Source organism: Manis pentadactyla, chromosome 9, assembly GCF_030020395.1.
Source record: "Manis pentadactyla isolate mManPen7 chromosome 9, mManPen7.hap1, whole genome shotgun sequence".
NCBI lineage: Eukaryota > Metazoa > Chordata > Mammalia > Pholidota > Manidae > Manis > Manis pentadactyla.
This window is the reverse complement of record NC_080027.1, coordinates 66,612,323-66,635,891: the sequence shown is the minus strand read 5'-3', so window position 1 is coordinate 66,635,891 and position 23,569 is coordinate 66,612,323. Positions and strand designations below refer to the sequence as shown.

Genomic DNA, 23,569 nt, shown 5'->3' with positions numbered 1-23,569 from the left:
AGATTACACCATACTACACCAAGATTGTTTTTTTAGAGATCTCTGCTAAAATTTTACCACTATCTATTTTCCTGTTTCTCTGAGTAGCAGAATGCAATTTTCCTATGGTGTTCATCTTTCATTTTCTTTCATCTTTCATATATTTCCATAATATGCACCAGAGAATGCATGCTATGTAATATTTATCTAATGTCCAAATTAGGGGGAGAGCATAGCAAGCCACTCAAATAGTGGACTGCATTTTCTGATCTCCTAAGGAGACTTCTTTTTTTTATTATATGGGCCACTTTGTTGATTATCTTCTCCCGCTTTCAGAGCTAAATGGCATAAATATTCATTGTCAGTTATTCTTAAAGAAATACCTCCAAAGTATGATTTGTAAAAGACTGAAACTTAAGAAAGGTATTCTTTCTATGTATAAGAGGTCTCTAACTACACGGTTGAATACTACAGGTAATACTGGCATGCCAATAAAACAGACATTAGGGCAGAAAAATCTGAAATCTGATTATACATTCTAGTTTGCCTCTCCCAATGTAAAACTGAGAACATTTTAAGAGAAGAAGATATGATCTGTATTTCCATTTTAATTTCATAAAATAATGTTCTTCAGCTAGAAAAACTATTTAAAATGGCTAAAGAGGGAGCTTTTTAATATGATATTGAAGTTTCTTAACTTTTTCTGTATTAGCTTTTTCCTGTCACAAAGATGACTGCTTTCATCTACTCGTTTGGCTACTTGCAATAGTTCAACATTTTTAGTCATGTGCGACTAGGCCTTCCAAACTCATTTTTCTAAATGGAGATAAATATTAACATTTAATGAATGGATTAATTCTTTTCAGGTTGCGAGTTCTCCTTTGGCAAGACATTTTAACCTTGTAAGTTTGTTTTTCTTTCTTCCCTAGTCTTTCTGGATGTTCTTAGTATGTTTTGTCTTCTGTATATGTTCCTATTAACCTCAAAGCTAATGTAATATTGATTGTTTTAATGTTATGTTTTGTTGAAAAATGGCAGTATTTTTCTGATCACATTTAACTGTGAGACATGAATGAAATGAACTGTCAACATGATGGAATGCATAGGAAGACTTATAACCCCTCCCCATTACACTGGAGTAACAGAAAAATGTGTAGGACGGGCAATTCAGCTGTCAAAATTTCACAACGATTTAAAACCATTCAGGTCACTTGAAATTCATGCCAATCATGTTTTAAGTAGTTCCTTTACATTTAATAAATGGTTTAAAAAGTGGTGGTAGCAAAAGAGAGGCTGTAAATGATGCAACAGATGCACTACCAGTAAAGTGATTTCATAGTGTCTACTATTTCTTTGCAGACCGTTCTTGGATCCCATTCTTAATCTTAAGGATTCCCCTGAATTCTATTAATTTTCTAAACACATTGCACAGCTGCAATTCATAAAGACCTGTCAAATGAAGAACAAATAAAATATAGTTGAAAGGAGGTAACTTTTTTTTAGCTCAGGACCAGTCTAGCAACGTTCTCTATTATATTGGGCCACACATTTTCACCCAAAAAGATAGCATGCTTTCATAAAAAGTAGCATAGCATAAGAATTAGGAATATCCCTTTTTTGGGATTAGATGAGTCTACCCCCTATATTCATAGGGTTGTGGATAAGTGGGAACAGTGGAGATAGATACAAATAACGTATGTCTAAATATTTGAAAGTTATGTTTTAAACCTGTTATGTCATAAATTATTTAATAAAATACTTCTTTCCATTCTGTTTTGAAAAATATGCTTTCAAAATGACCTGTAAGCTCAGATTTTTATTTAAAATGTTCAACCACTGTAGAGTTCTGCATATACATAGGGTATCACAAAGAGACTTGGCCACTGGCCTCTAGGCCTTGGTCCCCAGGCTGCAGTCCACTGCCTTCTTTCCTAAGGCCTTTCTCTGTCCTGTAACAGGGCAGGGGCCTGTGTGGCTGTCTGAGCATGCATATCCTGTTCAGTCCACAGCTCTGCAAAGCTGCTTTGCCAATTCTTCAGGATGAGGGTGGTCCACACTAGAAGGATGTGCATGCTTAAAGGAGAACTACGATGGGTTTCTAGGAGTGTTACCCCCTCAACGCCATGGACCTTGTTACCTGTGGAGCAATACATGTTAGGAGGAGGCACAGAGTTCCTCTGAAGAGCATGCTCCAGATCAGGGACCTCACTTGCTAATTCCCAGGGTGGTATTGCAGGTAGACTTATGTTTAAATCCTTTTTCCCCCATTAGTTATCACTTGTATGTTCTTTAGTTTAGACCAGAGTGCCTGGGTTTGAATGCCAGCTTCACCACTTAGTAGCTGTGAAATTTTGGGAACATTATATAATCTCTCTTTGTGTCAGTTTTCTCATCTCCAAATGAGAATAGTAATGATCTGAAACTCAAAGCATTACTTTGATAAGTAAGTTAACATTTATGAAGTGCTTATAAGAGTGCCTGGCACATAGAAAGTATTTGATGGCTGTTTGTTAAAGAAGTAATAGTGTCCATATTTGTAAAAATGGGGATATTAATAATATCTCCTCATAGGGAGTTGAAAAAACAAGTAAAATAATGTCAAAACCTGTTATTCCAATGCTTGGCACAAAGTAAGTGTAGCAGATTATTAAATAATATAAACTGTGAAGAAGTAAATAAAATGTAGCTTTGGACGTATGTACCATAAGATTAAGAATCAGAGCCTTTTTGCGTTTTTATTCTGTAATACATTTCACTTTTCCTTTGATAGTGATGCTGTAGGCAATTGTCTTGGCTTTGTAAGTTTGGAAACATAAATATTCTCCTTTTAATAAACTTACATTGCTTTTCATGACCTTTAATCTGAGAGATTGTAAGGTCTTATCTCATATTTGCCTCTGCAAACTATTCCATTCATTTAGTTGATAAATATTCGTTATATGCCCTAACTGTGCAAAAGTACTGGGCACTCAACTTTATAGCTAACACTGCAACTAGGAAGATATCAGCCAAAATAATGAGTTAATATTGTTTTTCTCTAAACCAATCTCCTACCCATAAGGGCAAGCACATGAAAAGTTAATTGTATCTTCATAGAAAAAGGCATAGAGCTTGAAATCATAAATTAACATATGTATTCATTGTATTCTTTTTGGAAGTTGCTTTAGGTAAGAATATAAGAGCTGAACATTTTCTACAATATTTCTTTATTTCTTAAAAATAAAGGAAAAGGTTAGTTTTTAACATTACTCAATGACAAGAAGCATGAGATGTGATTTGTGATTTCAGATAATGAAAAGGCATTGTTTCCATAAAGCTTCTTTACCCATTTACACTAGAATGAGTGTGCACATGCATACAGTGATCTATTAATCTGTGCATATTCTTGAAAGTACTATATTCAGATTATTGACACTCTAAGATTAAAATTCATGTAATTCATTTGTAAGAAATAAAATATAATGCAATCATTTAGAGCTTTTTCTTGAGGGGGCAGTCCTGAAAATGAATTACACAGAAAGACAGTGGTTGCTGACATATTTGAATGATTCAAGACTGTAAACTATTAGTAAGTTTGTTTTAAATTATTTATTGCATGTATATATGTGTATATATATATGTGTGTGTGTGTGTGTGTGTGTGTGTGTATGTAAATATAAACATGAACTTGCCTTTAAATCTAACATGTTCTTTATTATAGTTTAAGGGCCTCCCTGCCAACTATGATGCCCAAACTAGAAAACATATAGATTTTCTACTAAACTACAACTTATTTTTTCTACTAAACTACAACTTCATCAATCACAGAAATTAGAGATATGCAGTTCTCTTAAAGGAATAAAGATAAATTTGGGAAAGAAGGTCTGTTACCTATAACTGTGGGTTGACTTGAATTGATCTGATACTTTATGAAAATCTTTCAGTTAAAGTCATTGAGTATGACATGCTTTTCAGTTTAAACTTTTGAGCTATCTCAAAATTTAAAATACCTCTCTAATTTTAGATTTGTGTACTTCTGAAGAGAATGAAATCTAGAAAACTGTGACATCACATTTTTATTCAACAAAGAAAATATGCTAAGTATCACTACTTTCATTAAACCTGTGAGATAAAAATATGATACCAAAATATATTTAAAGAATAAAAATAGAATACTTTTAATCAACCAGACCTATTATTGTGCCCAGTAAAATATAAATACCAAGTTCTCCATTCACTGAGATATAACCTCTTGTTTCCAATAAATCTACACCTATTCTTTAGGGTTTTAGGGCTTGTCTGTCTATTTCTCTGTCTTTCTCAAAATATTTGGTTAAATTATACAAATAAATAAATATATATATTTATATATAGTGTGGAAACGTGTTTCCAATAAAACCTCCTTGAGACACATAATTCTGTGCTTACTCATGTTTCAAGATGTTTCTGTTCGTTTTCTAGAAGGACATATATCATATATTCTCAGTGTGAGGTTTGTGTTAGTTAAGTCTATGTTAGCATCCATAACAAAACAACCTCAAAAATATATAGTTTCTCAAATATGGCTGAAGTTGATTTCTTGCTCACACAAAATCCAAAATAGGGCCTCCTGATAGTCTGGAGGCTTTCCTTCTATTAGTATGTGAACCAGTGACTGAGGATTCTTCCATCTCTTGTCTTTGCCTTCTTTAAATGGCCTTCAAGTTCACAGTTTTTACCTGCACCATCAGTGCAAAGCAAAGACCATCAACAGATGATGAATGAGAGGTTTTTATATGTGGTGTGTGGCAATGAATCATTTCACTTCCTTCGTATTCATTTGCTAGAACATAGGGACACAGCTAAGTGCAAGGGATGCTAAGAAATACAATGTAGGTAAATTACCTAAAGAAAGAAGGAATAGGTTTAATTTCATAGTTAAACAAACACATTACAGGGAATTATAAGATGATTTTAAAGTAATAAACTACTGTTCCATGAAATCCATTTTTAAATTTTACAAACTATTCTAGTATGACTTAATAGTTTTCTTGAGCACAAATGAGTAACTCTAAGAATACGAGTTGAACATGTAATGTGCTAACTCATTTCATTATAGCCCATTTTTTGCTGTAAAATTCAATTTTACTTTGAAGCAAGGGATATCCGCTGTAATATTGATGATTGACACAAGTTTAGTAGCAGAACCTCCAGATGCTATAAGAGTTGAGTAAGGAGGAATGGAGATTCCTGTGAAGGTAAATTCATCACTATTAAAAATGCAAGCAGACTGTTGGATCAACTATATCACCTCCTGAGAAAACAACATTGAAGGAAGACACATACACACAATCAAAGGGCAGTCATCTCAGATGATTGGGCATTTTGCACACTGTACAAATTGGCAAGTGGGGGTCTAAATCTTGCTTGGGCCTTGCTCACCAAGTCATGTGCCCAGGAGCAGGCCGCAGTTAGCCAAGAAGAGAGGTAGGTATTTTCTTTTAAGTAACATGTGCTCCAAAAGTCCTGTGGTGGGTGCATATCTGTGTGGCTTTTCTCATTCCCCTATGCAAGGGGGACATTTTATTTTTTTTTCTGATTCATCAGATGTCCATGTAAGCTACTGGAGTCCCTGAGTAGAAGTGGGAAAACAGAGTGTCTTTTAGGTTCCTAGACACAACTCCGAGGTGTTGTGAAGGGAGAGCTTCCATGTAACATTGCACAATCCTTGGACAACAGCAGGGTATATGAGAATTCAACTAAATTCTGACACTATCTACTCAGAAGAGCCAGAGTCTGCAGGTTGAGGGCTCATTCCTACAAGATAGACCCTGTACACTTTAGACACCAGTGAAAAGTCCAGATTGTCACTTGAGCTTCGAATTGATTGGCCATAGATGAAAGTTTCCCCAAAACCCGTCCTTGGACTCAATTAACATGTTGAATGGCTCCCAGAACTCAGAGAAACATTTTACTGATTATATTATTGGCTTATTATAAAAGGATAGCTCAGGAATGTCCAGATGGAACAGATGCCGAGGGCAAGCGCGTGGGACACTGTGTGGAGCTCCCCTGCTCTCTCAGCGCATGGCGCTCTCCTCGGATCTCCGCACGTTGGCCAAATGGGAATCTCTCCAAACCAAGTCTTTCTGAGTTTTTGCGGAGGCTTCATTCCATAAGTATGATTGATTAAATCGTTGGCCATTGACAATTGATTCAACCTCTTGCCCCACCCTATCCTCTGAGGTCTTGGGCATTGGGACTGAAAGTTCCAATCTTCTACTCACTCGGTTGATTCTCATGGCCAGCAGGAGATGGGTCCGTAGGTGGGGTCCAAAAGCCGCCTCATTAAATAAACAAGACACCTTTACCTCTCTCATCAGTTAGGAAATTCCAACGGTGTTAGGAGCTCTATGCCAGAACACGTGAAGACAAAATATATATTTATTATTATAAATCACAATATCAGAGTGGCAGATAAGAAACTACATGCCCAGGTTGATGGAGTAACCCAGAAACAGATCAGGTTAAACCAAGAGGTTTAGTAATTTGAGGTGTGATTTATTCACAATAACAAGAGGTTGACTAGATGACTTTTGTAATCTTATTTAAATCTAAAAAAATCTATGACTTGTAAAAATATAGTCTACCATGTCTTTCCAAAACTTAGAGTAAAAATTTGGATGTAAGTTAGTGTTTGTGAATAAAATATTTAATTTACTTATATGTGAAAATAAGGAAACCTTACTGAAAACGGAATCGGGAAGCCCTGAAGGGGGAGCTCTCACCCAAGTACTACTCCTTGCCGCCTGCATAACCAGCTGGAAAGGAGATAATTCTTATCTGGACAAGGGATGACACTTTTTGCATAGAAAATTTACCTCCTGCTTTTAAGAAAAAGAAGGAAGGCCTCACCTTGCCCCAACAACAGTGCAGTTACCCTGCTTGCAACCAATGAGAAACTTCCACAAACTTGTGCTTTAATTAGCTTTTGTTCAAAACATTCCTACTCAAATTTCCTCCTAAAACCTAATAAAAACTAACCTTTCCTTTTTTCTTTGTACTTGGCTATGGTTTGCCATAGTTTGCTTCTCCCGAATAGCAATTCCTCTACTACTCCCAAATAATTTTGCTAGTAAAATAACTATTTCAATTTTAAGGTTAACGAATATGTTTTTACATTTTCAAATTCTTTGGTTCCTAATTTTCAAAGAAGTCAAATCAGGACAAAGGAATTTAAATTCTCTTGGGTAGAGACATATTTTAAATTTCTTAAAAAAAATTTTTTTTCTGAAAGGTTGATGGTGAGCTTCAATTATTTTCTTTATATGACCTTTTTGAATTTAAAAATCTAAATAGAAGAGCCAAAAGCTTTATTTCAGCCTTCTCAAAATGAAGATAGTGTGTTTGTGTATGAATTTATTAAGCATTATTGCCACCAAAGAATTAAGTTTTAACCATGCAGCCTTCAGTCAAGACCACAGATCATTTGTCCTTCCTGGAATGAACTGAATTGGATTCATTGCCAAGTTGTAGTACGACCCTAGAGTGTTGTGGGTAAAACTGCAGTATTTCCATAATCTCTTGCCTGGCTTTATGGTATCTACATATCAATAGGTGTCTCAAGGGTTGGAGAGTGGCTATCTACATATCAATAGGTAATTACAAGGGCATGCAAGGGTTTATCTGTACCAGAGAGGTTGGGTGGAGCTTTCTTCTGCTGCAGCCTGGTTAAGAGAGAGGCAGGAGACAGGACAACTGCTTGTAAGAAATAAATGGTTTCTTAACTTTATTTCTCCCTTCAACTGGTTTCAGTTTTAGAGGTATTTTGTCCTGGGAACTTCACCCCAGAGTTACATCTGGCGGAAGCTGGCAGGAACTCTGAACCCAGAATCTGTTTCAATGTGTGTCCCTTGGAGGGCTGTCTCTAGGAGTGATGGGGAGGCCCCAGTGGATGCAGAGGAAGAGAATGCAGCTTCACTCTGCTACCCCCTATATGTGGGGCTTCCAACTGGGCAGCCCCTAGTGGGGAATTGGTCTAGGGGAAAGCACCTCCTAAAGGGATGGGGCCTTCCACAATTGGGGAAGAGTGGAGACTCCGGAAGCTGCAGCATTAGCCTTCCGCCAGATAGAAGACTGCTTAGAGGCCCTGAATAGCCATGAGGCAGCTGGCATCGTTGGGTCTCTTTTCATAGAGACAGTGGAAAGTGTTACTGAGAAGCGAGAGTGGGTTATTGAGGACAGAGAGAGAGAGTTATCGAGGAGAGAGACTTGGGTAGGAGAGAGACACACCGCAACATCTCTTGGAGGAGCTGGGTAATGACCTATGGGTTACCTTTAAGAAAGATAGATTACTTAAGAAAGAAAGATAGTTACTGAGAGGACTGGTAGCGCTCCTGGAAAATTCCTTAGCAACAGTGAGGGGGAGGCAGCAGGAGAGTCTGCTCTGCAGAAGGTAGTTGCAGAGGGGGAGGAAGAGCGGTGCCTTCAGCTCTGGGTTGGTGGAGGAGGCGTCAGGAGAGGATGAGGGGGTGGGACTGAGGCCCGATCTGTTGCTGAGGCCATTGCTTGAGGCACCAGCCTCTACTGTATTAAAGGTCTGCCCTGTTATAATTAAGAAAGTACAAACACAACAACCACAGGCTCCTCAGTGGGAGGAGCTGACCCCTCCCCAGATTGTGGGCACTCCACACTATGCCCCTATACCCAGGATAAGCTGGTGGACATGAGCGCGTGGTATTGGCAAAAGCTATTAGAATCTCTGCCTACATGGCTTCTGCATCTCTGGGGTATGGGGGTGGAAAGCATTGTTACGTCGGGTTCTGAAATGAGTAGACTGGCTTCCCTGATGACTCACCCTTCTCTCCAGCAGCAGTTGCAAGGGGCCCATCACACCTCAGGAAATCAGGTGCTTCTGGAATGGCTGACAGCAGCCAGCAGCGCAGTGCATACTCAGCGTTATTTACCATACTTACCCACTGGCTAGAAAACATATGTAGAGCTCTGATAGGTATTGCGGGAACTGGCCATGAAAAGTATCATCTATAATATGGACCCCCATAGCGCTGATGAAGAGTTTTTCACTATAGGAATGAGAAATCTGGTGCTCCATACAGTTCCCCCATCTCTCTTTGGGTCCCAAGTTACTATTCTTGCCCCCCCCATATAGAGAAACCCATAAGTGAGGCTATTCATACTTTAGCAGATCTGGGGGAGGTTAAAACAATAAGAGCACAGAAGGAACTACATGCTACAATTGAAAGGAGAGGTGCAAAGGGCCCCCTGAAGGTCTCAAGGATCCAGATTATGGGTTGATACGCTAAAGGCTAGGATAGTGAAAGAAAAACTTGATGGGCAGCCCAATAGGATTTTGCTAGAACTCTGGCACAAATTAAAGCCAGAGCAGCAGTTCCAGCCACTGAAGTCCAGGACATGGATGCCAGAGGCAAAAACCCATGTCTGACCTGTGTCCATGCAAGACTGCACTCAGGCTCCACCTGGGCCCTCACCCCCACAGGACGATGATTGTGCATTGCAGTCTGACTGAGGGGAGGGTCAATGCCCCCACCTTGGGGGACATGGCAGGGATCAGAGGCCACATGTAGAATTAGCAATTCATTGGTCCCCTGTGAATGTACAATGTGTCCTGGTGCTGGTGGACACAGGAGCTGAATGTTCTCTGATTTATGGCAACCCTGAGCATTTTCCTGGAATCCCTGCTGTGATAGATGACTATGGGGGTAAGGCGATTAGAGTGAAGAATGCCCAGATCCTATAGGGGATAGGGTATTTATCCCCAAAGGAGTATACTGTGTATATTTCTCCCATCATGGAATATATTTTGGGGGTGGATATCCTGCAGGATGTTTGGTTATAGACCACTGCAGGTGAGTTCACACTGAGGGTATGTGTGGTAAAGGCAGTTTTGAGGGGACATGCTAAGCACCCACTTGTAGCTCTGCTTATACCAGGGTGGGTGATAAATACTAAACAGTATAAATTGCCTAGGGGACAGAAGGAAATTGGAGAAACTCTACAAGAGTTGGAGAAGGCGGGCATCATAAAACCACTCACAGTCCTTTTAATTCCCCAGTGTGGCCAGTGAGAAAACCAGATGGCTCCTGGCATATGACCATGGACTATAGGAAGTGAATAAAGTCACACACTCTTGCATACTGCTGTCCTCTCTATAGTAGTGCTTATGGACATACTAAGTCATGAACTGGGGATGTATCATTATGTTGTGGACCTTCTCTGTTGACATAGTACAGGAAAGTAGGAGCAGTTTGCCTTCACATGGGAAGGCTAGCAGTGGACATTCACTGTCCTTCCATGGGAATACCTCCACAGTCCCACCATTTGTCATGGACTTGTAGCCAAGGACTCGGTCACATGGAAAAACTGCAAATGTTGAGGCTGTATCACTGCATTGATGATATTATGCTCACATCTGATTCTCTTGAAGATTTAGAAGGGGCAGTTCCTGGACTGCTGCAACATCTACAGGAGAAAGAATGGTCTGTGAACAGCACCAAGGTTCAGAAAACTGTTTTGTCTGTAATATTCTTGGGGGTTGTCTCGTCAGGTAAAACTGAAGTTACTCCCAAAGCAGTCATAGACAAGGTCCAGGCTTTCCCTACCCCTTCCACTGTGGCAGTCTTTAAAAGAGTTTTTGAGTCTTCTGGGCTACTGGAGAGTGTTTATCTCGCACTTGGCACAAATTCTGAAGCCCTTATACAGGCTGCTATGAAAGGGGATCAGATGGGACTGGGATGAGACATGTGCCTGTGCTTTAACTGCTGCTAAGCTAATAGTCAAGACCATACAGGCCATGAGAGTAATGGACTCATCAAGGCCCTGTGTGCTAGATGTTCATGTAACTGAAGATGGTTACAGATGGGGTCTTTGGCTGTGGCTTGAGTGGACATGCCAACCCATTGTATTCTGTTTACAATTACAGAAAGGAGCAGAGGTCTGGTACACCTTGATAGAGAAGCAACTGGCTGCTGTGTACCACACCTTGCTGGCTACAGAGCTAATCACCAGAACAGCTCCAACAAACAATCACCTAATCCATCGAGGGTGGATGTGAGACTGGATGCAAAGGCCATGGAGCAGTGTAACACACCTACAATGGCCAAATGGGGTGCATATTTATAGCAGTGTAGCACCCTCCCTATTAGCCCCTTAAGTGAAGAACTCCAATGCTTACAGGGGCCAGTGACACATATGAGTGGAAAGTAGGAAGAACTTGCTTTTGAGGCATTGGGGGCTGAAAGTCCTTATGAGAAGGGAAAATCCCCTATACCCGAAGATGCTCAATATACAGATGGCTCCAGTCATAGGCAGCCCCCAAAGTGGAGGGCTGTGGCTTTCCATCCTAAGACTGAGACAATATGGATTGAGGATGGAAAAGCACCCAATGGGCTGAGCTGCAGGCAGTATGGCTCGTGATCACTCAAGAGCCCTTCCCTATAGTTGTGGGCACTAACAGCTGGGCCATCTATTGGGGCTTGACCCTGTGGCTACCAACATGGTACCATGCCACCTGGATGCTTGGTCACTGGCCCCTTTGGGGGCAAGAGTTGTGGCAAAACCTATGGGCCTCTGGTCATATTAAGACTGTTACTGTATATCATGTGACTGGCCATTTGCCTTTGGCATCCGCAGGGAATGATGAAGCAGACACATTGGCCCAGGTCTGTTGGCTAGAAAGAAAGCCTGCCTCTGATTTGGCCCAATGGTTCTATCAGCATTTGTTGCACTCAGGGAAAAAGACAATGTGGGCTGTAGCCCATCAGTGGGGCCTGACATTGACCTTTAAAGAAGTCAGGTGAGCCAGAAAGGAGTGCCTTGTGTGCTCCAAGAGGGACGTATCCTGAGTGCTACAGCAACATGGGACAATAATAAGAGGGCCAATACACGCTGTCAGGTGGCAGATAGACTCTATTGGGCTCCTACCCATATCAGAGGATATCAGTATGCCATGACTTACATGGATACAGTTACTGGCCTATTGGTTGCTCTTTGTGCACATTGTGTAGATGAGCAAACCACCAAGAGAGGCCTAGAGTATTTCTTTGTAGCCTATGGCTGGCAATAGGTGATTGAGAGTGATTCAAGACACCCAATATACTGGACATGTGTTACAAGAATGGTACAGCAATTATGAATAAAATAGAAGTTTCATGTACCATATAACCCTACTGGGGAAGGCATGATAGAGAGGTACAATGGTTTCTTGAAATCTGGCCTGGAGTTGGACACCCAAAACCTACAGGATTGGTCAGTTCACTTATGGAGAGTGCTATGGTGTTTAAATGAGAAGCTCTGAAAAGGAGCCTTGACCCTGTGGATATGGTCACACACATTGCTGCCTCTCCTATACAGCTGTATATGTAAATCAAAAAGGAGTTACTGAAGACAGGATATGTCCAGCAGAGCAACCTTGTGTTGGCAGTTCCTACTTCATTAAACCCTGGAGACACTGTTGAATGGACGTGGCCCTGGACATTTCAACACATAAACCAGAGATGGCTGGCCCTTCTGGCTCCTTGGGGTAAAGGCCTGGAAGCTGACCTCATGTGTACTCCTGGAGTAGCATCAGAGTGACCCCCAAAGATCAAAGATGGCTAGTGTACCCAAAATGTCTGTGAAGTAAGAGCATCTTATGGGCAAGTTTTATTTTATCTTCATGACCAGTGCATGTACCTCCTGTAGACCTATATATATTGACCCATCTATAACTCCCACAGGGAGGGGGCTGAAATTCTGGTATACTAGACCAGGACGAGATCCCAGGACCACTCCCTTGCATGTATCCTCCCCGATGGACAAGATTTGCCTATGCTGGTATCATTAAAACATGTATCTTATCACCTTTAACGTAATTTTTTCTTCAATCCTTGTGGCCTGGTTGCATCTCCTGGCAGAAGCTACCACATGATTATTGCTCTGAACTCCCTGCCTGTTCAGCTACTGACTGCCTGTGGAATGGGTGAGCCATGGGTGTAAACGGCCTAGGACTTTGATCCTAGCTGAATCCTCCAGCTTGAGGATTGTCATGATTTTATTGCTGTTGCTATTGTATGTCATTAGTCTCATCACAATGCTCCAGTTTTCTCACACAGGGGCCATTGTGGAAATGGGGAATATGTAGATTGTGAGGCAAGATTCCTGGAGGGTGGGCTGTGGGTAAAATTGCAACATTTTCAGGATCTCTGGCCAGGCTTTAGTGCATCTGCATATCAGTAGGTATCTCAAGGGGTGGAGAAGGGTGGTCAATCTACATATCAATAGGAAATCACAAGGGTGTGTGAGGGTTTATCAGGCCTGGAGAGGATGGGTGGAGCTCTCTTCTGCTGCAGCATGGTCAAGAGACAGTCCGGATGACTGCTTGTAAGAAATAAAAGGGTTTCTTACCTTTATTTCTCCCTTTGAGTGATTTTGGTTTTAGAATTATTTTTCTCTGGGATTTTCACCCAAGGGTTACAAATGTGTTGTACAGTTTTGTGAAAAATCATAGAATACTTTTAGAACTTTTGTTTGTTCTGAATGGGAAAACTTTTTCCATTGCTAAAGGAAACTTGTGATCTTTAATTCCTTTAAAAGAGCAATTCTTTTTTAATCAGCACAGAAATTAGAAAATGAAGCACATGAATTATAAACTCAGTTTTTAAATTATAATATTGTTTTTATAATATATTCTCAGTGAGGGGTCCAGGTGGGGAGTAAGACTTTTCAAGATAAGATGAGCATTATTTTTATTAATTGATGGTAAAGCAAGAGAGCTTATGTAATGTGAAAATGAAACATTAACCTATATAGAACTCACAGCCTTGAGATCAGAAAGACAAAATGTGTCCCTGAGAAGTTGTAAAATGCCACCTTCCCCTCACACTGTAAGCACGCACATACCACAGATGAAAACAACAATCACAACAATGTGACAGCCTGCGAAATTGTTAAGCTGATTTTAAGGTTTCTAATTCCGTAAGTCTCACTACCATGGGTAGAGTTTCGTTTGCATTTGTGATTTCTAATAAAAATCTTCTTATCTTTTTGTACTGTACTGCTCCCAGATATATATTTCTTTATTCCCTTAGATCTTCACTAGGCTTTCCCTAGATCTAAATCACCTCATTCATTGCATGAACTTCCAAGGATCCGAATCTTCTCCTTTGCCCTATTCCCTGAAGCTGGTTACTGATGGGGCATTATGTGTGTTGGGCAGGGGTTGGGGGCAGGGTGAGTTGGTTGATAACGTCTCTATTGCAGAACTGATAAGAAACTTGGAGTCAATATGGACCATGCCAAAACTCTTTAGGCAGCACCAGGAAGATGGGATTGGTTCATAATTCCAAAAAGTTTCATGAAGTTTCTAGTTTCTTCCCTAAACCCCACATTCCTTTGCCAATATGTGTATAAACTGTTTCTCTGCCTGATCTGGTAAGGCAGACTGGGGAAAAGTTCCCTGCCTTCTCATTGTGCTGCCCTTCTGATAATAAATATTTCTGTTTCAAACCTGGTAACTTAGAGATTGGCTTACTATGCATTGGGAATGCTAATACAGATTTGGGTGTTCAAGAACATAACCACAGTATCTAAATTTTTTTAATTGTATAAATCTAAACTGAAATTCATTCATTAAAAAGAATAGGTCTAACCTATACATGCTGAAGTTACTCTACAAGAAGATATGTCAAAGTAGTAACCAATCTTCCCATGTTTTCTTCCATCTGCTACTTCTACACCTTTTCTTCTTCCTTCCTAATTACAACCCTTAAATAGAATTCGTGCCTCATATCAAATTTACCGAGTATCATAATTCTTCCAAGTGGTAAAGACACCTCAAGCCAAATGCTGGGCATAAAACCCAAACGGCATAAATCTGCAAAGAAGTAAAAAACTAACGTTTTCAAACAATAAGGCTTCTCTCTCACTTACCAACTTTACATTTCCCTGTATGGCCCCGGAAGATGACTGGTTAGCCAGAGACGGGTAAGGTTCCTCAAGGGAGGAACAACCTAAGACAGGCACAGTCGCAGGGGGGCCATCAGGTGAGAAATTGGGGATCAACAGAGGTGAGGCTTAGAACCTCACCCCCCCTGTTTTGAGAGAAATCTGCATCCTTGGATGTTTTATTGCCCTTGTCTAGCTTGGATTAACACTTAGTCTAGAGGCACACACCTGATCATCTACATTTGCTCTCTTACAGCACTCAACTGTGTTTTCTGCCTTTATCTTGCATCTACCTACCACTTCCGCATTTTATTAAAAATAATAATAATAATAATAATGGAGAAATGTGGGATTCACATATAAATCAAGTATAAAAATCAAACGAATATTGATATTTGACCTGATTGTTTATAGTTCATAATGCGTGATCAAAACCGAAAGTTTCTGTTATGACTGCCCTTGTACTGTTCACCATGTAAGAACTTATTCACTATGTAAGAATTTGTTCACCATGTAAGAACTTGTTAGTTGTGCTTCAGAAGATCGGAGACTGATGAGAATTAGGCTTGGTGTGGATTAATGGTTCTGCATTGAGTCCACTGTACAGAATTTTATTGTTGTTAACTGTTAACCATTTGATCAATAAATATGAGAGATGCCCTCTCAAAAAAATAAATAAATACAAATAAAAAGAATAGGTCTATATATTGCTTGGAGAAGGTTTTCTTCTCCCAAGAGATTCTCATGGTGATCCCGGGGATCTGGTTTCCATATTTAATATGTAATAATTATAGCTGTTTCATTTACTGAACAACAATTGAGTACCTATTAACTAGGAAGGCAGTTCACCTCTTTTGGAAGTTAGGTTGCCTGGATTCAAATGTCTGTTCTGTAATTTAGTAGCAATGTAACCATGGACAAACAAATGGATCTGTCTCTTTAAATCTCACTTTTATACCCATAAATTGGAGATAACATTGTAGGGTCAAGGACAATCTGCCTCAAGATTCACCAGTTTGGCAGGCAGATTATGTCAGAGTTGAAAACAATAAAGGCCTGAAAGACTCAGAGAGACACTTTGACATTCCTCTCTCTTAACTGCATACAAAGAATTCAGATGGAGGAACTGCTCCAGGAAGAGCTATCCCCAGACATAATTACATTGTAATGTGAGGCTGGCATGGTGGACGGGGGAGGAATGTGGCTAAATTCGTTAAAATTCCTTTCTAAATTGTATTATTTCTGTGTGTCCCAGGAAACATTTGTTTCCCAAATATTTACTCTTTTATATCCCTGTGAATGGCTTCCCTTTTCCTCTAAAGTCTCAGACCCCTACCCCATTCTCCTTAGTTCAAGATGACATATACACCTCACTCTCCCTGTATTTGGAATCTACATCTATAAATTTCCTGAAGGTGCGTAATTAAACTTTGGTTTTTGTCCTGTTAATCTGTCTCCTGTCAATGTGATTCCTAGACCAGCTTGATAATGAAGGGTAGAGGAAATTTTTTCCTTGCCAACAACAAAATATATATCAGGGTTTTCAGGATGAAATCATCTTCCAGGAATTAGTCCAGTAGTTGGTGCTTTAGTCAGTTTGGACTGTTGCAACAAAGATGTGTTAGACTGGGTGGTTTATACAGCAAACATGTATTTCTTGTGGTTCTGGAGCCTGGAAAGTCCAAGATCAAGGTGCTGGTAGATCCTGTGTCTAGTGAGAACGAACTTCCTGGTTGCAGATGGTTAACTTCTTGTTTTATTCTCAAATGACAGAGAACTCACAGAGAGAACAAGCTCTCTGAAATCTCCTCTTAGAAGGGCACTAATTCCATTTATAAACACTCCACTCTTATGATCCCATGTCCTACTACCATCAGATTAAGGGTTAGGAGTTCAGCATACATATTTGGGGGGTGGGGGAAAACAAATATGCAGTTCATAGCAGTTGACAAATAGTAAATGCTCTATTAACGTAAGTCTGTCTGGTTCTTATTTTCATTCTAGCTTATTACCATGTACCAGGCTTTATTCTGTGTTGGCAAAAGATGAAAATAGAATTCTTAGCCTCAAAGAAGCATCCAACTAGTGCATAAATCCACACTTTTGTCTTATGAAAATAAACCAGCAATCACAATATTGCTGTTTGATGAGTGGTGGTGTGGAGTGATGGATGTCTGCTAGTGTGTTATAGGGACACAATGGCATCATATGAATGACCTTTGAGCTATTGACAGAATAAGAATTACATCATAATCCACATTTAGCACCCACACTTCCCTGAGGATTTAATCCCTTCTTACACCATTGGTCATCAGTTCTGACATTTCTCACTTAGTATGGACCATCAGTGACTCCTTCCTTCTAGGAGCCATCCTAGTAGTGTGCCTGCAACCTCTCCCTGGTCCTTGCTAGGTGATGCATGCTGTACCTGAGGAGAGTGCTCCCAAAGAGACAGACTTCTCTCAGCCAATTGAATACTCCACTCCCCTCGATCTTATACCCTCAGAATCAAGTCCAGTGTATGCAAGGTCTCCCTGCTCTGGCTGCTAGCAGCTGACTAGGTTTTTCAACTCCACTAGTATGCAGTGTCTTTCCTCCCTATCAGGCCCAGTGTGTCCCTGGCTGGGTTATATTGTAAGTTAACTGAAGATTTCGCCTAATGGTCTATATGGATTTATGCCTTCCAGTGGGGGAGTGACCTCTACATCGTTTGTGGAGTTGGAAGGAGTTCTTGGTCATCCTAGAATTCCGCTTAAATTATGAGTTACTGCTCTTCCACGAGGTGCCCTTCCTTTGTGCACTGCTATGGGAAGAAGTAGCTGAGGTTAGGCGTACAGCCCCTTGTCATCAGTTTGACTGGGCTTCTTTCTCTTAACCTCTCTTGATCTCAATTCACCTATAAAGCACAGATAGCACTGGTACCAAGTTCATAAGGCTGTTATGAGTGGTAAACAAGATTCTCACATGAAACATTTAACTAAATATCTGTTGTAACAAACAGCAAATGTCAGCTATAATTTTTCTAAGAAGAAAGTTTACATGCAAAATGTTTTTTTTCTTTTACCAGATACCTATTTAAGGGAATGTGACCATCAGAAAATTGAATATGTAATGTTAAATAGTATCATTTATCATCTTCGAGCAAGAGGGGAATTCCAGCCCTTTAAGAAGTAGGTCATGCTCCTAGTTCAGAACTGAAAGAGGAAAGAAAACCTCTCCATGATGATATTCTCCATAGAAATACTGCTTTGCTATAGTTTTTATTTTTTCTGTAATCTTTTCATTCCTTTATATTTCTCATTCCTTTATAAATATGCATAAATGAGGAAGGAAAGGGACATGGGGGAAGCATCATGATTAATATTTCCTGCCTATGATTAAAAATGCTGAGATATAAATAGTATAGGAAGAAGAGGAGAAACTCCATCTTAAGGCTAAGATCCCATTTTAAAAACGAGGTAGTTAGGAGGCAGGATTCCTAAAATGTTTTATGATAATCAGACAATAACTGACCCTGTATTAAAGCAGCACCAGCACTCCTAAATGGCATGTCCTCACTGCTTGAGGTTACCCACTATCTTGCAGAACAGGATCAAGAAATCCCTTGGGTTAAGCTTATCTTACAGAATATCTAGAGGACAGATTATGGATGGTGACATGCCTCTCACTGGAGACAGACATCATGAGACCACATGTGAAGCCTACACCTTCTGGGCCCCCCACCCCCACCCTTTGTCCCATTCTTGAAGGCCTTAAAAGAGAATCCTAAGCAGTTGAGCCCACCACCTCTCTGAGTGAGGTGCACTCCCCTTTCTTTCAGTGTGTACTTTTTCCCTTAGATAAAGACTTCTCACTGCTCACTTACTACATTTTGTCTCTGCGCTCTTCCAGTGGTAAGTGGCAATGTCACTTTGCTATTTCATTCAGTTGTATACACTTAAGCACAAGTTTTCACTCTCTCTATCCTACTTCAGTCAAGTAAGAAAGCGCAAATCTGATTTGGGTTTGCAAGTTCCCATCACCTGGGTGACCCAGACAGGACTGCAGCTGTACAATCATGCTTCTTAGTAGCCTGACCAAAAATCTTCCTTCTTTGCCTTTGGGAAGTTCTCAGAACATGAACTCACTCCATCCAGTGCTCTGTGGCTCCTCCAAATCCTGGGGTTATAGGGGCTTAGTTCCCATGCAGTGCAGATTTCAAGCAGGCACTGGATGCCAGGTGACCCTGGCTTCAGGAGTTGGCAAGGGATTTGCCCTATGCTGAGCAGGGGTTCAGTGAGTTTCCCTTTCCTCCCTCTGTTCTTCCTTGCCTTTTGCTGCCAGCAAAGCAGCTGCCACTCACTTCTACTCTCCCTTTAATGAATTCCTTCCTCACCTATACTCATTCAACTTGTTCAAGAATTCTTGTTCAGAGCCAAGAACCTCCCCCAGCCCTAATTCATATTGAGGTTTCACCTAGTACACAGGGAGAGGCCTCCCTAGATGCAGCTGCCTGGCAACGTAAATGTTGGGAGGATTTTAAAAACCAGAAGTTTGATATTGATTTGTCCTCTACCATGGAAGGTTTACTTTTCAACTTTTGGAAAAAGATTAGAATATGTTATAAAGCTGATAATTTATACTTAACATGATTTGCCTTTTTAAAGGCATTGATAATTAGAAAGGAGAAGAATAACATTTGATTTTGATAAAGATAATAAGTTCTCTATGAAGATTTAAAGAAAATGAACAATTAAATGAGGTTTTTAAGCATAAAAATTACTATCTCCTCTTTTAAGTGAAAAATTAAAATGTGTAATGACCGCTTGAGAACCTTTCTAATAAGGAATGATAACATGTTTCTGTCATTTTTCAAATTGACGTGTTTTTGACAGCCATACCTTGCTTTTTTGACTCTAAGTAAAAGCACAAAAGCCATTTATTATTAAAGGAAAACAAAACATACCTGCTACCGATCACTGTTATAGCTTCAAGTTTTCTTTAACTAATTTTGTAATTATAAAAAGTGTTTTAAGATTTATTACAACTCATTTAAGCAAATGTTGAGAATCATAGTTGCTAGTATTTTTTAATCAGAATTAAGCACAGTTGCTGGCCATTTTTCTTTTTCTTGTTTTGCTGTGGCATAACGAGATGACTTAGAAGTTGCTGGGGTCATTCACAGCTCAGTTTTATGAACTGATGGGCAAGACAGCTAAGTTTAATGGCCTGAGAGCAGAATGAGTTCCTAATGGATTTTTTTCCCCTAAAAAAAATCTTTCAATGTGGAAACAATAAATTTCACAGAAAAAAAAAGGTAAATAACAGTGTATATGATCTCATAGAAGAGAAAATGAGTAGTAAATTCTGAATACATATTTTAGGCATTGGGAAAGGGACTTTTCAACTGTATTGGCCTAGGTTCTTAAGAAAGTAGACCCTGAGTTTAAGATAAAAAGTTTAGATAACGCACCTTTATTTGGGTGGTGTAAGCCCAGACAATTGGTGATGGGGGAAAAGAAAAAAATAGACAAGGCTCAGAAAGATGAAATATGGTGTGATAAGTAGCTTTACAGAACTGACCCCTTCTCCATGGATTGTTGAGAGGGCAGGAGCACCCACCTGGAGGCGGGGGTGTTCACACAGACTGAGAGGCAGCACATCTGGGGCCAACAATGGGTGCAAGGGGCCCAGTCCAAGTGGAGGAGCAGCTGGTCAAAGTAGTTCACTGCCCCTTTATTAAACAAAGGCGAATGCCCTGATCAACAGAGCTTTTTGCTGTAGCCGATTATCAAACCAGCTATAATTCCCTGTAATACAGGATTTTCGTGATGCTTGGAACTCTGGAAAATTCCTGCAGTCTGTTAATTTTGATACGAATGCCCATACTACCTTCCATAAGAGATCCTTCCCCATGTTTAGTGCCGATGTACTGGCAGGAGTTAGTGGGCTCATACCAAAATGGTTTGGTATAGCTTTGGGTGAAGGAAAACTGTTTTCCATTCCTTTGGCAACAGGAGTGGCTGGCAAAGAAAGTGACACTTGCACAGCAGAATCCCTCTTTTCAGAGTCTAGAGTTTTCTTTCTGGTTAGTTCTTCTCTTTCCCGAGCTGCTAGTTCTTGTTTTAACTCTCTTACTTCATCCTTTAAGTTCTGCACAGAGACCAACGAAGATTCCATTTCATCAAGTTCGCTTTCTAAATATGCATTTCTTTCGAGGGCCTCATCTAGCCTTTGTTCAGACTCTTCCAGTGAAACTACTGTTGCCCTTTGTGCGCGCTCCAGGTCATCCTTGGCTTGCTCCAGCTCTCTCACGTACTTCTGCAACTGCTCCTTAACCTCCCGAGTCTGACTTAAATCATCCTCTAATATTGTGACCTGCTTGGAGCTTTGTGCATGCTGATGTTCTAGCTTCTCCTTTAATGCCTCCACTTCGTATTTCAGTCTTTGGTTATCAGCTTGCAAGTCTCTCTTACTTTGTTCAGCCAGTTCTAACTCTGCCTCCAACTCTGCTTCTAATTCTCTGCTTCTTTCCTGGAATTCAAGTAGCTCATCCAGAGTTTCCTGGAATCTTTGTTTATACTTGAAGGAAAGTTCCTTCCAGAAAGCAGTTTCCTCCTCTAAACTAGAAAAATATGGTTTATCTTCAACGTCCATAGTCAAGAAAGTCTCCAGCCTGTCAAAAGGGCACGCTCAGCGCCTCTCGGCAGACGTCTCCGCTCCACTGCTCAGCAGCTCAGCCACTGCTCCGCTCCGCAGTTCCAAGCTCTGAGCTCCACTCCGCGCACTCAGCATCCAGCTCCTCCCCAGCGCGTCAGGGGTTGCCCGGGAGACATTCTGTGACACAATGGGCGTGGTCGGAGCATGCGCACTAGCATATGAGGGCAGCCAGCGCAGGGCTGTCGTGAGGAGGGCGTCGGCGGCGGCGGGGTCAGGCCCGCGGCCTTAACGTCAGGCTGACAGTGGCCTTGTGCACAGGCGTTTCCAAGCTCCGCAATGTGCAGTTTTGGCCATCGAAGGTTTCCCTGCACACTGTGCCACTCGGGAAAGAGGCGCCACCGTGGTTAAAAGTCGGCTTTCCAATTCCTTCAAGTGTCAGTGTTTCAGTGTTCTTTTTCACATAAGATGAATCTCTTTGGGTCTTATTATGTGGAACATGTTTTTATAGCTGGAGACACAATGATGATGAACATCAACTTCCTCACCCTCAAAGAGGGGAAAGGTCAGAACTAGATAAGACAATATAGTAGGTAAACTCAAATGTTGATGACTACTACAATGAAAACAATGTGGAAAGAGGAACTGGTAGGTGCTCTCTGAGAATGTAAACTTTGGATTGACAACTGAACAATGAGAAGGAGGCAGCCATGCAAAGATTCGAGACAGGAGCATTCCAAGCATACTGAACATCAAGTTCATGGCAGCTGATGAAACATATACTTGGCCCGTTTAATTGGCAGAAAAAAGGCCAGTGTGGTTAAGTATAGTGGGAAAAAAAAGAAAGTGGAGGGAGAAGCACCACAGAGAGGCAGGGTCCAGAAAATGCAGGACTTGGAGCGGAAGAAGCAGCAGAGAAACTGCTCAGGAAGTTGTTTCCTTACTGGAGGTGAGAGATGGGTCTGGGATGAGACATGTGCATGTGCTTTTACTGCTGCTAAGGGAGCAGTCAAGGCCATACAGGCCATGAGTGTAAGGGACTCATCAAGGCCCTGTGTGCTAGATGTTCATGTAACTGAAGATGGTTATGGGTGGGCTCTTTGGCAGTGGCTTGAATGGACATGCCAATCCACTGGATTCTGGTTACAATTATGGAAAGGAGCAGAGGTCTGGTACACCTTGATAGAGAAGCAACTGGCTGCTGTGTACCACACCTTGCTGGCTACAGAGCTAATCACCAGAACAGCTCCAACAAACAATCACCTAATCCACCGAGGGTGGATGTGAGACTGGACGCAAAGGCCATGGAGCAGTGTGGCACACCTACAATGGCCAAATGGGGTGCATAATTACAGCAGTGTAGCACCCTCTCTATTAGCCCCTTAAGTGAACAACTCCAATGCTTACAGGGGCCAGTGACATATACGAGTGGAAAGCAGTAAGAACTTGCTTTTGAGCCATTGGGGGCTGAAAGTCCTTATGAGAAGGTAAAATCCCCGATACCTGAAGATGCTCAGTATACAGATGCCTCCAGTCATGGGCAGCCCCCAAAGTGGAGGGCTGTGGCTTTCCATCCTAAGACTGAGACAATGGATTGGGGATGGAAAAGCACCCAATGGGCTGAGCTGCAGGCAGTATGGCTCGTGATCACTCAGGAGCCCTTCCTTATAGTTGTGGGCACTAACAGCTGGGCCATCTATTGGGGCTTGATCCTGTGGCTACCAACATGGTACCATGCCACCTGGATGGTTGGTCACTGGCCCCTTTGGGGGCAAGAGTTGTGGCAAGACCTATGGGCCTCTGGTCAGATTAAGACTGTTACTGTATATCATGTGACTGACCATTTGCCTTTGGCATCCCCAGGGAATGATGAAGCTGACACATTCACCCAGGTCTGTTGGCTAGAAGGAAAGCCTGCCTCTGATGTGGCCCAATGGTTCTATCAGCATTTGTTGCACTCAGGGCAAAAGACAATGTGGGCTGTAACCCATCAGTGGGGCCTGACGTTGACCTTTAAAGAAGTCAGCTGAGCCAG

The 23,569-nt window shown here is 41.0% G+C and overlaps 2 protein-coding genes across 10 annotated transcripts in view; one reads left to right on the top strand and one right to left on the bottom strand.

Annotated features, from left to right (window-relative positions):
- The window catches only part of LOC130684907 (uncharacterized), a 317,150-nt gene that overhangs the window by 247,267 nt on the left and 46,314 nt on the right, over positions 1 to 23,569 (top strand). The window lies entirely within an intron of this gene.
- On the bottom strand, positions 19,818 to 21,691 carry LOC130684903 (nuclear distribution protein nudE-like 1). The gene has a single exon (XM_057507500.1). It carries the CDS (start codon positions 21,532 to 21,534, stop codon positions 20,617 to 20,619), a length of 918 nt encoding a protein of 305 aa, XP_057363483.1. The 5' UTR covers positions 21,535 to 21,691; the 3' UTR covers positions 19,818 to 20,616.

Bases quoted from the DNA above. Each gene is read 5' to 3' on its own strand.
- LOC130684903 (XM_057507500.1), bottom strand. From the start codon at position 21,534: ATGGACGTTGAAGATAAACCATATTTTTCTAGTTTAGAGGAGGAAACT.